The 16,227-nt window shown below is 38.5% G+C and overlaps 1 protein-coding gene across 1 annotated transcript in view; it reads left to right on the top strand.

The window, feature by feature from the left end:
• Positions 1–16,227, top strand: part of LOC134802265 (uncharacterized) — a 185,568-nt gene that overhangs the window by 52,972 nt on the left and 116,369 nt on the right. The window contains exons 10-18 of the mRNA XM_063774851.1: positions 2,678–2,772; positions 3,058–3,175; positions 3,584–3,800; positions 4,193–4,359; positions 4,860–5,000; positions 5,772–5,904; positions 6,723–6,865; positions 7,535–7,709; positions 9,843–9,934. Coding sequence (XP_063630921.1) covers positions 2,678–2,772; positions 3,058–3,175; positions 3,584–3,800; positions 4,193–4,359; positions 4,860–5,000; positions 5,772–5,904; positions 6,723–6,865; positions 7,535–7,709; positions 9,843–9,934 — 1,281 coding nt within the window. The remainder of the gene's footprint in view (positions 1–2,677; positions 2,773–3,057; positions 3,176–3,583; positions 3,801–4,192; positions 4,360–4,859; positions 5,001–5,771; positions 5,905–6,722; positions 6,866–7,534; positions 7,710–9,842; positions 9,935–16,227) is intronic.

Below are 16,227 nucleotides of genomic sequence, written 5' to 3'. Positions count from 1 at the left end.
AAAATGGAACCGTGCGCAGGTGGCATAAAAAAACCATGCTGTGGATGAGAATCCATATTCTGTATATATCATCTTCTTTATCGCACATCTCTAAATCGATAAGTAGTCGCTGCAGGCTCGAATACCTTTTTCAAAGTCCTACCTAAATATACGAGTTAGCCTTTTAAACATAGTTTCGTATCAAAGGCATATTGTGTTACAAACTCCAAAGTTTTCGCATGGGCTCGTCAACATTTCATAATTATGCAGCTCTGCAAAATGGAGTTTTCACAATGGAGCCACTTCAACAAGGTACGGTTGGCAAAACATTTCGAATGCGGCCTGTTCACAAAGTTAAGCAAGCTGTTTTGTTGGTAGCTCAAGACCGCAATTTTCCGTAGTTTTTACGTTTTCTTCGTCTAAGTGGTTGTACAATCGTTGCCCTTACATATAAATCCACTTAATTTCTTTTCAGCTAGTATATACGTACGATATGGGTAACTGAGTTGGAGCACTTTTTGTATTACGTGTACCTCTTTGTAGCATATACTTAAGCTGTACGTAATCGTATGAGTTCTCATAATTTGAAAGAGTTTGTTTCGGGAGGCTTTTGGAACTTGACAAACAATGTCGTTTATGGTTTTAAATGTATTAATATCCCTCGCAGCGAACATAGTTTATACCAAAATATTACCTAGTAAGATATACGCGAGATGTAGGTATGTTAAATTGAGATAATAATAAGGAGTTCGAATAGTCCTCCTCGTGTACTCGTGCGAAAGTCCGCCCACTGCACACGGAGCTCTATTCAGATAGTAATTTCTTGTTATCAAACGGTTACATAAATAACAATAAATTACTATTTGAATAGCCTCGTATTCGGTTCGTTGCATAGGTGGCATGTCTTTAGATTTGTGGTAGTAAAATAGTCAATATCCAAATTGTCAGTTACTTAAAAATTGATCCAGTAGAAGGCGCTCATATATTTCTAATACCTAGGTACCTACTAACAATTTTTATATTCTAATAAGGCGGTCCTTTGCATTATTCAACTTTTAACATCTCGGCTTTAGGCTCCTTATAATATATCATTCATCCATGGAACTCTGCAATACTTCCCGGAAAATGTATTTTTATGCTGTCCGTGCCAGCAATATAATATGTACGTGAGCGCTCGTTTGTTCTGGCGGCCGCCCGTACCGACCACGTCAAACGTATATTTATTTTCATAGCCTTATTAAAGTTATGTATAAGCATGGTGGTAATTAAGACGTATCTTGCGCATACTTGTCACACATTTGGGTAAACTCTCGGTTACTCGTAGCAATCGGAATATAGCCGTAGCGCCAACTCAGACTTACGTAGAACATTAACATGAATTAGCATTTCTAGCGGACTTGACTGCCTGTACGTCGATGTTTTACAGGTTTTACTAGGTAGTATTCATTTGCATTAACTTGCATTTCTTCAGAATCGCTGATTTCGCTGTTAGGAATATAACACTTTAAACTCTCGCGTTTTGTACACATATTTAATTACACAAACGGGTCTACCGCGATATAATTTCATTGTTTTTACCTTTAATTCCGACGTTTCAGCTGAGTTGCACCAGCTGTGGTCACGGAAAGACTGACGTCCCAACAAATGTCAACGGAGATATTAATAAAACACCACTAAACTACCCGAAATTAGTTTATAAAAATGTTCGGGGTAGACAAAGAAATTGCAGCTACCCGTTAAAGTTTAATGTTTATTGTCCACGGCACGACACGCAACACTCACAGTATCCGTACACTGGTCCGAAGATATATCCGCTGGTACCCAGTATTTATTTTTCACACTGCTGATTGACGTGGGAAACAACAAGCTCATTCTGTAATGAAATTATATCGCGGTAGACCCGTTTGTGTAATTAAATATGTGTTCGCTGTTAGGGTTGGTAAATTACTAATCGAATAAGTACTAGTTATGATATTAAATATGTTAAAAACGGGTCACTCACGTATTTTAAGTCGAAAACCGCTCGACATGTTTCTCTCCGTACCGAAGAGTGTCGTCAGGAGTTCGCGTTGGTGGACCGGCGCATACTGCGGCCCGCAGCCCTACGCGCGCGGGTGTTTGGAAGTTTTGATACTAGGTATGTTATCTTGAAACAGATGACTTTTCTACGAAAATAACAAGCGGATCAGGAAAAACTGCTGAAGATCTTACTCTATTTATAAAGTAAGGAAGCTAAGCACCCGCTCGCACAGTGTCATTGACCGCCGGCGTCATGGGCGGGACAGCAATATAGTTATACATACATACATACATATAATCACGCCTATTTCCCGGAGGGTAGGCACTAGGCAGAGACCACGAATTTCCACTTGCTACGATCCTGACATACCTCTTTCGCTTCCTTCACTTTCATAACATTCCTCATACACGCTCGCCGGTTTAGGGTGCTCTTGACCTGGCCTTTCTTCAGGATTTCCCCGATCTGATCAGAGAAAGTCCGCCGAGGTCTACCCCTTCCAACTCCCACGTCCACTTTCCCTTATACACTCTCTTTGTTAGCCTTATATATAATTATACGCGTTCGATAGAGATATGAACAGGCGCAGGCGGGTCGATGTACGAAATTATTTGTGCTCAGCATACTTTAATATACGTATGTCTTATGGGATTTGCTTATGTTAATATTGTTTCATTGCAGGTTGATGGTGTGTCTCTCCACGGTGTATCCAACCATAGGGCAGTGGCGTTGCTGCGAGATGCCAAAGGGCCGGTGGTGCGGCTGAAAGCTTTAAGGTACATATTCACATTCTACATTACATTTGTTGTTCTTCATCATCATCTAATGACGTCTTATGTTGGACAAATACATTATTTATTAACCTAGGTACATTTTGTTTAGATAGATACACAACGAATTATCATACGCGGCCCCAACGAGTTCCCATGATCTTACGCATATAGCGGTAAGAGTGCGATGCATTATAACTATCTCTCTCTCTCTTATATCCGAAAACACTTCGAAACCCAACTGCCAAAATACAACTGAATGTTCACCTGTATTTTGGCCTTTCTTTTCAGGTATCTCCGCGGGGCGGGGTTTGAGAAGCTACAAAAAGCCCTAGCGGCCCAGGACGGAAGGCCTCTCGCTCCTCCCAGCCCGTCTGTCACCTCCCTTGCCAAGTATAGTTTTAGTGTGGTGAGTATTTTATTGACAATATTGAGATACCTACCAGGTAAACACAGCTACCTCTAGCCAGTGCGTCACCTCTCTTAGAATATTGTAGCTTCAGAATTCTGCTACCCAGTATTTATTTTTCACACTGCTGATTGACGTGGGAAACAACAAGCTCATTCTGTAATGAAAATTATCCTATGCTTAGGTAAAGTTAGGATCAAATAGATAGTGACAACCAAAGTGGCTAAATAATCGTAACACACCTTTGTTACTATAAAATTAACGATGTGTACCGATATATTTGGACACATTAGCCGTATTTGATGCTAAATAACTGTACCATTTTACAGTAGTCTAAAAACAATAAAACATTTTAAATTGTATGCTCTGATACCCATGATAACTACATAAAAAATTTCTTGTTTACAGTACGACGAATCAACAGTGATAGAAACCGAGGCAGACTCGGAAGCCCTAGGCCACCCGCCGTCACCCCAATCGCCGTCGGACGACGCCGAGATCGTGATCGGACGAGACGACGAGACCGCCGAGCGGGAGGCGCGTCGGATACAGGACAAGTGGCGGGCCATACTGCAGAACGAGCATGACTGGCCGGGGCGACAGCACGAGTATGATATCATTGTAAGTTCTGCCATTTGTTTTTAACTGGTACCAGTGTCATCTTCTCAGTCGCCGTCGGACGACACCAAGATCGTGATAGGACGAGACGACATAACGCCGTGATTGTGATCGGACGAGACTATCATTGTAAGTTCTGCCATCTGTTCTACTGACACTAGTAGATACCTAGTACCTACTGCATAACCAGCAAGACTAGCCGGAATGGCCGCAAGAGTAGGATATCAGTGTAAACTAAAGTGCGTTATTAAAATTAGTACGAAATAACACAAATTCCTTCGAACAAAAGCACAGATTTACTCGAGGAATAACCTGTTTCAGGCGTTCCAGAAGCAAATGTACCTTTTTGGCTTGAAGATCTTCCCTTTATTAAGTAACCTACTTTTTCCTTTCAGATAGGAACAATAATCAAAGAGAAGGACAGCGGGTTGGGCATCTCGCTTGAGGGCACCGTCAGAGTGGTGGGGGGCAAGGAGGTGCAAGCGAGACACTATATCAGGGCCATTGCTCCGAATGGTCCTGTGGCGAGATTAGGATTGTATAAAGTTGGAGACGAGTTGTTGGAGGTAAATCTTTTATTTATTTTGTCACGTGTAGGTACCATTTGTCAGAGCATGCGAGCGATTGTCAGAAATCCCCCGTAAGATGGTTGTGGTTATAGGCTCTGCATTTATCCCGGAAAGGTAGACTCATTTTACCTGTAAATATTTAATGCCAGCAAAGATAATTTCGTAGAAAAGCGCATGATCTTCCTGGTGTCTCCATAAGCGTGCCAAAACCATCGTGTATCAAGAATTTGAGATAGTTTTGTAGCTGGGCATTAAAGTACAAGAGGGCCTCGATGTCACAGTTACACGTATACTGGTTGTTGATGTAAGATGAATTTTATGCTGGTTTATTATCCGATATGTGTGATAAACTCTCTCAACAAGATAAGTTGAGAGAGTTTGTAAATGAAACCGCCGAAAATCTGATAAAATAACAGGAAACCGTCTGATAAAGGCACGTTGATTTGAAGTTACTAAATATTTCATCATTCATACTCAAGCCAATCTTAAATTTTCAGGTGAACGATTGGCGGGTACTAGGCGCCCATCACGTTGAGGTGGTGACACGATTACGGGCGGTGACGTCGCCGGTTGTGCTGGTGTGCGTGAGGAAGCGGGATGACGAGAACAAAGGGAAGACTGAGGGCAATTTTGCCAGGGTAAGTAAATTACCTTTTCGAAGCATATATTTTTACATTGCCAAATTGTAATGTAGCCACTAAATTTGGAATCCGTTTTTACAAACGCTAGAAGACCTGTATGATATGATATATTATGATTGTCGCCTGAACCACGTGGTAAATTTCAAATACGAGAGCAACACGTTCAGTTCAAACTTCGAAGGTGTCGAAATGTGACGTAATAAACATATTTTAATTATTTCGGCTTCATTAGCCTTTTGCTGATAAAACTAGCTGCATATTCTAATCAACAAATCTTGACCTTTTATTACTTTATGTGTATGGTATGATTGTCGTCTGAACCACGTGGTAAATTTCAAATACGAGAGCAACACGTTCAGTTCAAACTTCGAAGGTGTCGAAATGTGACGTATAAACATATTTTATTTATTTCGGCTTCATTAGCCTTTTGAACGCCAAGAACAGCTAAAGTCGTTGTTACTAGTCGTGCCCACAGCGCCATGGACATCTATGTCGTAGGTACCTACTAACTGCTACTAATAAGACCTACTTACACTTTCAAGTAAGGTTTAGATTAGCTCGCTTGCGCCCGGGACCATGGCGTGTCTGTGACGTTTTTGTTTATAACGTAAAGCTTTCAAAGGGTTAAGTGATGAGTCTGCCAATATGTGCTATTGTGCAGATTTCCTGATAAAACTAGCTGCATATTCTAATCAACAAATCTTGACCTTTTATTACTTTATGTGTAACAAAATAGAGCTAAACTACAATGTATACTTATGTTTTCAGAGCAAGACCCTAGGCGGCAGTCTTCAAGACCTGCTGACGCCCCCGCAGCGACTCATCAAAGCAAAGTCGGAAAGTTCGGTAGCCTCCTTATGTAGCACCAACACAGTCATGTCTACGGGGCACGATCATGACGGTAAGGACAGGGAACATACTTTAATCGTAAATAATTTCATCAGCTAGCATATCAGCTGCAGAATAGGGGCCCTTCATACTCGCTACAATCAGTCCCTTACTGCCATCATCTAGCATAGGATAGTTATTGGCCAATCTTAACAAATCAGACGGAAACAAAGCAATCTTATTGTTAAGAGTGGCCAATTACTATGGAGTAGCCAATAACTATATCAGTCACCCTAATCACCCTATGTATTCTTGTAACCTTCACTAAATAGATCACCATTATAGAGAGGGTTATCAACGAGCGTGTAAACTGTAAACGCTATAATACCCTTCAATGGTCCTCACGTGAATTTAAGATCGATTAAAATATAAAAAACCGGGCAAGTGCGAGTCGGACTCGCGCACGAAGGGTTCCGTACCATAATGCAAAAAAAAAAAAACAAAAAAAAAAGCAAAAAAAAACGGTCACCCATCCAAGTACTGACCACTCCCGACGTTGCTTAACTTTGGTCAAAAATCACGTTTGTTGTATGGGAGCCCCATTTAAATCTTTATTTTATTCTGTTTTTAGTATTTGTTGTTATAGCGGCAACAGAAATACATCATCTGTGAAAATTTCAACTGTCTAGCTATCACGGTTCGTGAGATACAGCCTGGTGACAGACGGACGGACGGACGGACGGACGGACGGACAGCGAAGTCTTAGTAATAGGGTCCCGTTTTACCCTTTGGGTATGGAACCCTAAAAACTAGGAGTATGGCCTGTCCATTTCAAGATTTTTGATCGAGGTCTATGGCATCAAACTTGCTTTAACCACTTTTTCATTCCAGAGTTCTGTACGGAAGAACTTGACCGCAATCGTTCACGTTCACTTGAACCGCTGAGTGGTCTAGCGATGTGGAGCGATCGCGTGGAGTACATCCAACTTCAGAAGGAAGAACGGGGGCTTGGCTTCTCCATACTTGACTATTTGGTAAGTGCTGAGAGGTTAGGAAATAAAAGCAAAAATATGGTCAAAGATTATGTCCAGTATTTTGGACGTTGTCGACATTTGATATTTACCAGTCGCTTTTCGGTGAAGGAAAACATCTTGAGGAAACCGGACTAATCCCAATAAGGCCTAGTTTACCCTCTTGGTGGGAAGGTAGTCGCTTTCGTAAAAACTAGTACCCACGCTAATTCTTGGGATTAGTTGAAACCGGACCCCAGGTTCCCATGAGCCGTGGCAAAATGCAACAGGACAACGCGAGGAAGATGATGATTTTGGACGTTGTCGAATTCATGGCTAAATGAGTAGAGAGCGCCCTTCATCTCATACTTCAACGTTTATAAGAGCGTAATTCCTTAATATTCTAAGTAAACATTTTAAGCCTAAGATAATCATCATCATCATCATCATCTCAGCCGAAAGACGTCCACTGCTGGACAAAGGCCTCTCCCAAGGATCTCCACAGCGAACGATCATTCGCTGCCCTCAACCAACGGTTTCCGCGACTTTAACCAGATCGTCGGTCCATCTAGTCTGGGGCCTTCCCACGCTGCGTCTTCCGGTACGTGGCCGCCACTCGAGAACCTCGAGAAGATATTAGATTGGAATAATCCTTTGACACTTCTATAGACGGTATTTATTGTTGTGCCCCAGGACCCATCGGAGCCCGGCAGCTCGGTGATCGTGGTGCGGTCGGTGGTGGCGGGCGGCGCGGCGGCGGCGGACGGGCGGCTGGCGCCGGGCGACCGCCTCGTGTCCGTCAACGCGCAGGACGTCGCTCGTGCCCCGCTCGCGCACGCCGTGCAGGCCATCAAGAGCGCGCCCAAGGGTACGTCATCACTAGCCGGGCAGGAGTGGCGCGACTACCCGTCCCTCTGTAATAAATCCAGTTAGAAAAACACGAGTAGTCATACGCGGATGAGATACTGTCGTGCCCCTCCTGTGCTCGGTCTACGGACGGTCGGTGTGGCAGGCCTGGATGGACATGGACCTTACCGAACGTGGCGACAAGAACTCTATTGTATAATAATGCAAACTCACCCAGTTTGTATCTGTTAGAATATTCTTGATCAGTAGTTAACCATTATCTAAGGAAAAGTAGGTACAGCCGGTGATGAAAGCTTATACTTATCGAAAACATTTTTTTATAACTAACGCTTAGTATATTTGTCAGGCGAGCTTTTAGCGGCTCAGCCGACAAATTAAATTGGCGGCAAAAAAAAATTAAATAATGTTAGAAAAAAGGTATGAATTTGTTTTTTTTAACAGCCATAAACAATGCTAATGCAACTTGTTAATTTTTTTTTTTCATTTCTATAAAGTTAATTTGTAGATTAAGACTGTAGACATTAAAAACTCTGTCACAATTACTGCAGTCGAGTTATCAGACATACTTATATAATACAGGTAAGTATTTTCTATATCAGATATTTCTCTTTGTTCATAATATTTACTCTTTCATATTGTCCAATAAAGGATGAAACTCAATTCTGTAACTTGATAACGTGAGTCTATATTTACCGACTTTATTTTATTTGTTTACATGAATGTGTGAAATTATTTATTTTATATACCAATTTTTATATAATTTTCGTGTTCCGATTTAAAGAAGAACGAAATATCTTGTTTCCTATTTTCTAATTATTATTTTCCACCTTACACGTGTAGGTACAACAACAAAGGTACCTTTTTAAAGGCTATTTTCGCGAAAAAATTGACGAAAAACGTAAATTTGCTTTAAATTAATCCTGTAAACACATTTCGAATTCTAGTAAAATCATGCATTTAAATAAATAGCTCGCAATCAGAAAATTAAATTATAATTCCAACAAGTAAATATGTAGGTACATAGATAAGCAGCTTGAATAACTGCTTATTATATAACATTGTTACTAAACGTTGTTTCGTAGCTCCTCAAATAAGGAAATAATGTTTATTATGTTAATTCAATGTCGGAATGACGTCTATGTTAGTTTATACGTATCCTTGTTCCTTCATAGACGTGTATAATGTTATAAAACAGTTTTTGTGTTATGTGCTAGTGTGTAATCAGGAAAAATCAAAATAGAAATTAGTAAAAAGGCGTTGTTTTAAAATTATTCTCAATTTCATGATTTTATTAAACGAAACTCCTAATTAATACTAAGAGTTTGTTTGTTTGACTTAATATTAATGAAAACAAACATATATCACTTGGAATATACATTCGGCATTTCATCCGGTTTAACACGTGCAGATAAAAACTTATGTAGGTACTACATATTACCTACTTTAGAATAATATGTTACCTACTGATTAAAAACAAGATGAGAAGCTTATATGTAGGTATTTTCATACTTTTTCTATAATAATGAAAGTGGTAGATGAAAATAAATAAACTCTTCTAAAAAATCTTAACAATGAGAAATCGAAGGGTCTCCCATAATTACGCATGTACGTTTTCTACGTGAATGTGGTATCGTCTTGGGTCGTCCCATTCGTTTTTCGTCAAGTTATTAAATTAGTTCTATTCTGCTTTCGTCACTCATTCTACATTGAAAGCCACCGACGATTGTGACGAATGTAGAATGAGTGACGAAAGCAGAATAGGACTAATTTAAGAACTTGACGAAAAACAAATGGGACGACCCAAGACGATACCGTGAATGTTAATAATATGTCCCTGTTAATTTTGCTAACTATGATTGTATTTATATTTAGTGATATGAACGGGTCTACCGCGATATAATATCAATATTTTTACGTTAAATCCGACTTTTCAACTGGGTTGCCCCAGCTGTGGTCACGGATGACTGACGACCCAGCAAAATGTCAACGGATATGAAATGTCGGATTTAAGGTAAAAATAATGAAATTATATCGCGGTAGACCCGTTCATATCTTTAAATATGTGCACGAAATGCGAGAGTTTAAAATATTATAGCGATATATAACTTATATATTATAATTGTATTTGTTTTAGGTGTCGTGACCATCGGCGTGGCGAAACCTCTGCCCTACAGCACAGTGGTTGGGGGTCAGAAAGCGAACGGACACAGCATGCAAGGCAGTCAGGTTAGCACCATTTCCCTATCTTCGTTGAGGCGGATTACTGATCATTCGTAAACTTTAATGCAACGAGACAAGGTTCACTAATTATCATTTAATAGTTACTGTTATACTCCATTTTTTAGCACTAAGAAAAAGGGTAGACAATTTACGTGTCTTTTTATTTAACAAATTTAAAAAAATAAGTCACAGCAAATATGTAACAATAACAATTATGTAGCATACCTATATTATAATTTACATTCTTTTGGTTTCATAACATAAGTAATATTTACTATTTTTTAAAGCGTATTGCGTATTGCAATAAAAATACACGTCTAGCTTGTTTACCCTTTTTCTAATGCTAAAAAAAAGTAAATATCTACTACTGTGAAACAGATTGGAATTGCTCTTGCAAGCTTTTGGTACTAAGTTAACTTTGGGTACTGTTTTACTAAAAAAACAATAAATTTTATTTATCTCACAAAGGATACAGCTGTTTTACTTATATTTAGTTTAAATATTTTTTCGAATTAACTATGTTTCATTTAGCAAAATACTTAATTGAATCATAATACGCTCATTCTTTTTAATAATAACAGTTGTCAAAACCTGAACAAATTGATGAAAAAAAAATAACAAATCAGTAAAAAGTATAAAATAACTTGTTTTAATTAACATTTTTTTCTTATTTATATTTGTTTGAATTCATTTACTCATTTGCAAATTAATAATGTCGTTTAGGAATCTTATAACTCCGCGCATGTCATTTTTTTTGTTCCTTGATGGTGATACCTTTATATAAAAGCTTGCAGAGGAACTTTATAAAATGGATTAGGTATATTCAAATAAATATAACGATATTATCATATGGAGTTTAACGAAAATAGTGAAATATGAAGTTATGAATTATTTGTGTGAAGTTTTGTAAGTGATTGTGATATTGTACACTGATGGGAAAGTAAAAGTAAGTTATTTTACTTATTAAGCTTTTTCTTTATGAATGCTTAGAGCAGTATTAATTTACCTAATACAAATAAATAGCATGCGATTTTTAATAATTATATTTTACAAAAAAACTTGTACAGTAAAGGGAATATTACCGCTCTAAGATTAAAATAATAAGTTATTGTTTTAGAAATTTTTAAAGATAGTTTAATTAAAAGAATTCCCTTTAGTGTACAATATAATTTTTGATAAGTGCCTGACTTTCATAGACATCATTTAAAATGTAGCAAATTTATAGTTAGGGTTGGTAACACATTTGAATTTGCTTCAAACTAACAATACTCACACACACACACACACACACACACACACACACACACACACACACACACACACACACACACACACACACACACACACATCTCATCACACACACACACACACATCTCATCACACCTTTGACACGCACATCTCACATCACATCACATTTCACATCTTTGACTTACTTACTTGCTCATTTTAATATACATTTCATACTTCGCTATCTGGATTTAACTTATTTAAATTATATTTCGCTAGTTTTCCTCGTTATGTTTGCCTTTTGTAATATACTTGCAAAAAATACTAATGCTAAAACTGGTTTATTTCAGAAACTGGAATATTTCACGAAGATCCTACGCCTTATAATGTCCTTGCACCGTGACATAATGGAGCTACAGCTGCAAGCGCAACACGCCCCGCTGTCCAACTTGCCCCTGTCTCCCCCTTTCCCACCGCCCCCTTTCCGCGTGGCGCCCAAGATCAACGCCGAGATATCGATGAAATGACAGGAGGACAAACTGAAATACACTGTCACTGTAGAAATACCTGCCAGCTATGATGAGTCTAAAATTTAGTCCATGATCGGAAAGCAGTTGGCTTATTAACATGTTAAGCATAGAGGAGAGTGGGACTAAATGGCCCTAGGGTTAAATAATCGTCTATAATAGCCTACTTCATGTTGTTAATAATTGTGACCTATGTTTCTGGCAGACAACGTTCAATTGGTTGTTAAAAATACTCTGAATACTTACTAGTTAATATAGGTAAGTATATAGATACTGAGAAAGGTTATTTGAAGTCTTAGCTGCTTGAGCGATTGCTCTGCATATTTGCTAAGGAATATTATATAAAATGTGAAACCTCGTAATATGTTAAGACTGATTTAGTTTTCTTAAATTTTAAGAAAGATATCGGAACATTTGATGCTCATAAACAAATATTTAATTACACAAACGGGTCTACCGTGATATAATTTCATTGTTTTTACCTTTAATTCCGACGTTTCAGCTGAGTTGCACCAGCTGTGGTCACGGAAAGACTGACGTCCCAACAAATGTCAACGGAGATATTAAACAAACAAGCTTATAAACAAGTCTCCCGTGTAATTTAAACTGCTCCAATTTAAATGTAGCGTATGTAGAATTATAAATTTTCAAATGTTATAAAAATGTTGGCAATAATTTTATTCTTTATAATCGTACATTCTTGAATTGTCCTATGGGCCGTGGTCTTGTCATACGTGGTTGTCTTCTTCCATACGCACGTACGTTAATTCCATAGATAGGTACATAAATAACAATTATAATAATGATACTTACATCACATGACATCAATGAGATTTAGAATAAAACTTTCTTAGGCTAATTGATAGTTAATTCTTAGGCCAAAGTGGAAGTGTGTTAAAGTACCTACAATTATTTATTGCAAATCTTTATTAATTAATTAATATTTTAATTTTACTTAAAATTATCCAACAGGCCTTGTGCTAGCCTTCCACGCTGACTACTTTCGATGAACATCTGCCAGGCGCCCGGGTCATTGAATAAATATATAATGCCACTTAGTACTTTGAATTTACCGCTCTATATTTTGTTGTTTGAGGTACAGTTATGGTCACAAAAATGTTCCTATAAATACCTACACTATTTCACTTTATGTAATTGGAATTAAATTACCAGAAATTACCTATACGTTAGTGATTGCACATATACCTACAATATTTTTGTGGCTGTTACTATAAACATTTCAGACAATGTTGTTTTCTACGTTAAGATGGAAATTCTTGAATATTATATGTTTGAGTAAGGTAAAGCTAAAGTAGATCTGTGTGTAGATTATTCCGTCAATTGAGATGTGATAGATTTTGTTGAGAATTTTGGAAATTTTTGAAGAGATAGATTACGGTTGTTAAGATGGATTGGAATTGAGGTGCGATGACGTCATAAGTATATTTTACTATCCAACTTATTATAATAAGTTAAAATATAAGTTCTTCAATAAATTGAAAACGAAAAATACGAATAAAATTGCTCTAATACAAAAGGTACACAATAAATTAATAATAGGTACCTATTACATTTGTTTTTTAGCTTCTGTTTGCACGTGATGTGCCATACAGTGTACACTACTAAAAAGGGCTATATTGTCACGTAAATATTCCTAGCCCGGCTGTGGGCTTTCCCTGAGGAAACTCACGGACAATTAAAGTTACTAAATTAAATAAAAACTAAATCTTACCAAAAGCTCAAGCAGGTGCTAAACCTATTTCCATCAACTATTCAGGGCAATAAAGGACATGAATGAAAGTTAGTTTTTGTGACACATCATTTATTACTAATTCGAACACGGGCAGTTACTCTACATGTAAATCATTAAGCTAGCATAAGCACCTTATTTTAATAATGTCAGACGACAGAGCTGGGTCGTGCCAGAAATGGTTCTAAAATGATTTACAAGCAGACCTATCTAAATTTGTTAGTCCCTAAATTATCATTTGCCATCACATATGATTCTACTAAATTCTTTAACTTTAAATTTGGAAATGCTTCTAGGACGGAAAGAAAGCGTACACCAACCTCATAACACTGTTCCACCAGTTCAAGCCCGACGTGTCATCCTCCGCTGTGCCGGAGCCGATTCGCAGCAGCGGGAATCTGACCCGACACCGCAGAGCAACACCGAAGGACTAAGGTCTCAGTTTGAAAGTGACGTCATCTCCATCCAGCAGAAGAGCGAAATTCTTATGGCGAACTGCTCACCAGACACACTTGAAGTTTTAGGAATATGGACAGACTTCCATACTCTGATATGCGAACTGATTTCACATACGTAGTAACATAAAAACGAAAAAAAACCCCAGTCAGCTGAAAGAAACAATTCAAGATTAATAACTAGAAGCATGTGCTCTGCTAACCTAAGAGACATTATATGATCTAAGTTTCTCACCAGCTGGAAATTCCTAGAGTGGACTCATCTCGCAGCTCTGATACTCCCTCCCACCAACATTGTTTTACCAGCAGACTGGAAACAAAGCAAAATGGTCAAACAAAGATTCAACAAGGAGTTGCACCTGAGGACATCTATATATTATCATATTCTACTTACTGTTTGTGGCAAAATAACAACAGCATGAGCTCCCTAGCTCATGGATGCAGCGGCTACTGCATAACCAAGCCTCTGATCGATGCTACCAGAGCATGATGTACTTCGCTTCACTGTTCTATGTATAAAAGATGCCCATCCAGGGCGAAAACCAGCCAGGAAATGATCTCAAACCATTCTGTCCCTGGGATGACACAATCAAAATAACAGTAACTAATGAACTTCATGGAATAATTTTATATGCAAGTATAACCCAAAGAAATAAATCATATTCAATTATTTGAATATATTTCAACCTATTTTGTATTTATAAATTAAGTTTTTGATTTAAATATTTATTAATATTATTCCATAAATTTAGGATTTAATTTGAAGTAGCAACACCATCAACTTCAATTTGTTTCCTATTGGCTGAATGCCCGTCATGTATATTGTTGCTACATCAAAGACTTCCTTGCCATAGAACAAAACTACACTATATTCGAGACAATCCTCAAAACGTTAAACTGAACTAACCATACAAAGTGCCGTGTCACAATACCCCTCTCCCCGCTGTTGCGTTTTACCAAGGGTAAAACGCTCGCTGTCCTCAGCGACTATCTAATCTAAATCATGTGTCACAAGAAACGAAAAAAAAAACAAACAGAACAACCTCAACCATACTTAGTATGGGAGAACCCAAAACAAGAACCACCACCGAAGTGATTGCCGCAGGATCGAGATTGCTATCCAACAGAAAAGCCAAAGTAAACCACACAACTCCACATACCAAAACCAATAAACCAATAAATTTTGAATTTTCTATCTCGAACCCACCAACCTAAATACAAAAAAAAAATGTGGTATCCGCACAGCCGGAAAAATCCACATCGCAATATCCAACTATCCAGTAAACCATCCCTTGGTTCTACCAGCACAACTTTACCCAGTTGCGCTGGCAAAACCAAACCAACTGCCAGGACCGATGTTCAGCATACTCAAAATATTTCTCCGCTAGACCGGGCAAAATTAAAATCAAACAATTCCTACTACTAAGTTTACTAATATAAACTAGAGTAGCTAAATAACGAAATTTGCATTCCAAACTAAATTCAAAATATCCAAAATTACTAACCGCTAGTTAGCTAAATTATAATTATGTGTTATGTGCCTGAGAACGTGTGCTGAGAGAAAAAAATAAACGGACTACATAACCAAACCGAAAAACAACGTCCGCGGTATGCAGTGCGCGCCCTGCGATACCTCACAAAATAAAGCCTCTCCTTCTCACACCAAAAAAACAACGCCAATCCACACATGCACGGAATCCGCCACGTGTTGGCTAAAACCATCAGCACCATAACACCCAAATTTCTGCGTGACCTCGCACGACAGCAAAAAATAATCCCACATTAAAGACAACGCTCTTGACGTTAATTGAGCTATGGTTGCGCCGCTCCATACATTCATCCCTTTCAGTTCGTAGCATCCTTCCACGTTCATACTGTGTGGTGAAACAGTTATACCTGTTCGCCACGTCTCTGACAATTGGTGATTAAATATGACTTTGCAATATTTAACACTGTTGCTAAACTACAACCACAAAAACCTGTATGAGCTTTATTGTTCAGTCAACGGTGGCGGCGCGGCGAGCAGTACCCTGTACGCGGGCCGCGCGTCCACCGTTCACCCTGTTCAGTCAACGATGGTGGCGCGGCGAGCAGTACCCTGTACGCGAGCCGCACGTCCACCGTTCACCAAACCAGAAGCTGCTACCTTCCCTTTCAGGTCTTTAATGTGCCATGATCCTATACAGTGACCATCTTCCGTCTCTAACTCGTAGACTAAAGGCGACAACACTGCCTTTACTCTACACTTAACATATTTCGGGGCGAGTTTCGCCATCCTGAAATTTTGTGCGTCACTCTGCACATAATTACGTTTTCATACTAAATCGCCTACTGCAAATT

Source organism: Cydia splendana, chromosome 2, assembly GCF_910591565.1.
Source record: "Cydia splendana chromosome 2, ilCydSple1.2, whole genome shotgun sequence".
Lineage (NCBI taxonomy): Eukaryota > Metazoa > Arthropoda > Insecta > Lepidoptera > Tortricidae > Cydia > Cydia splendana.
This window is presented reverse-complemented; position numbering and strand designations above follow the sequence as displayed.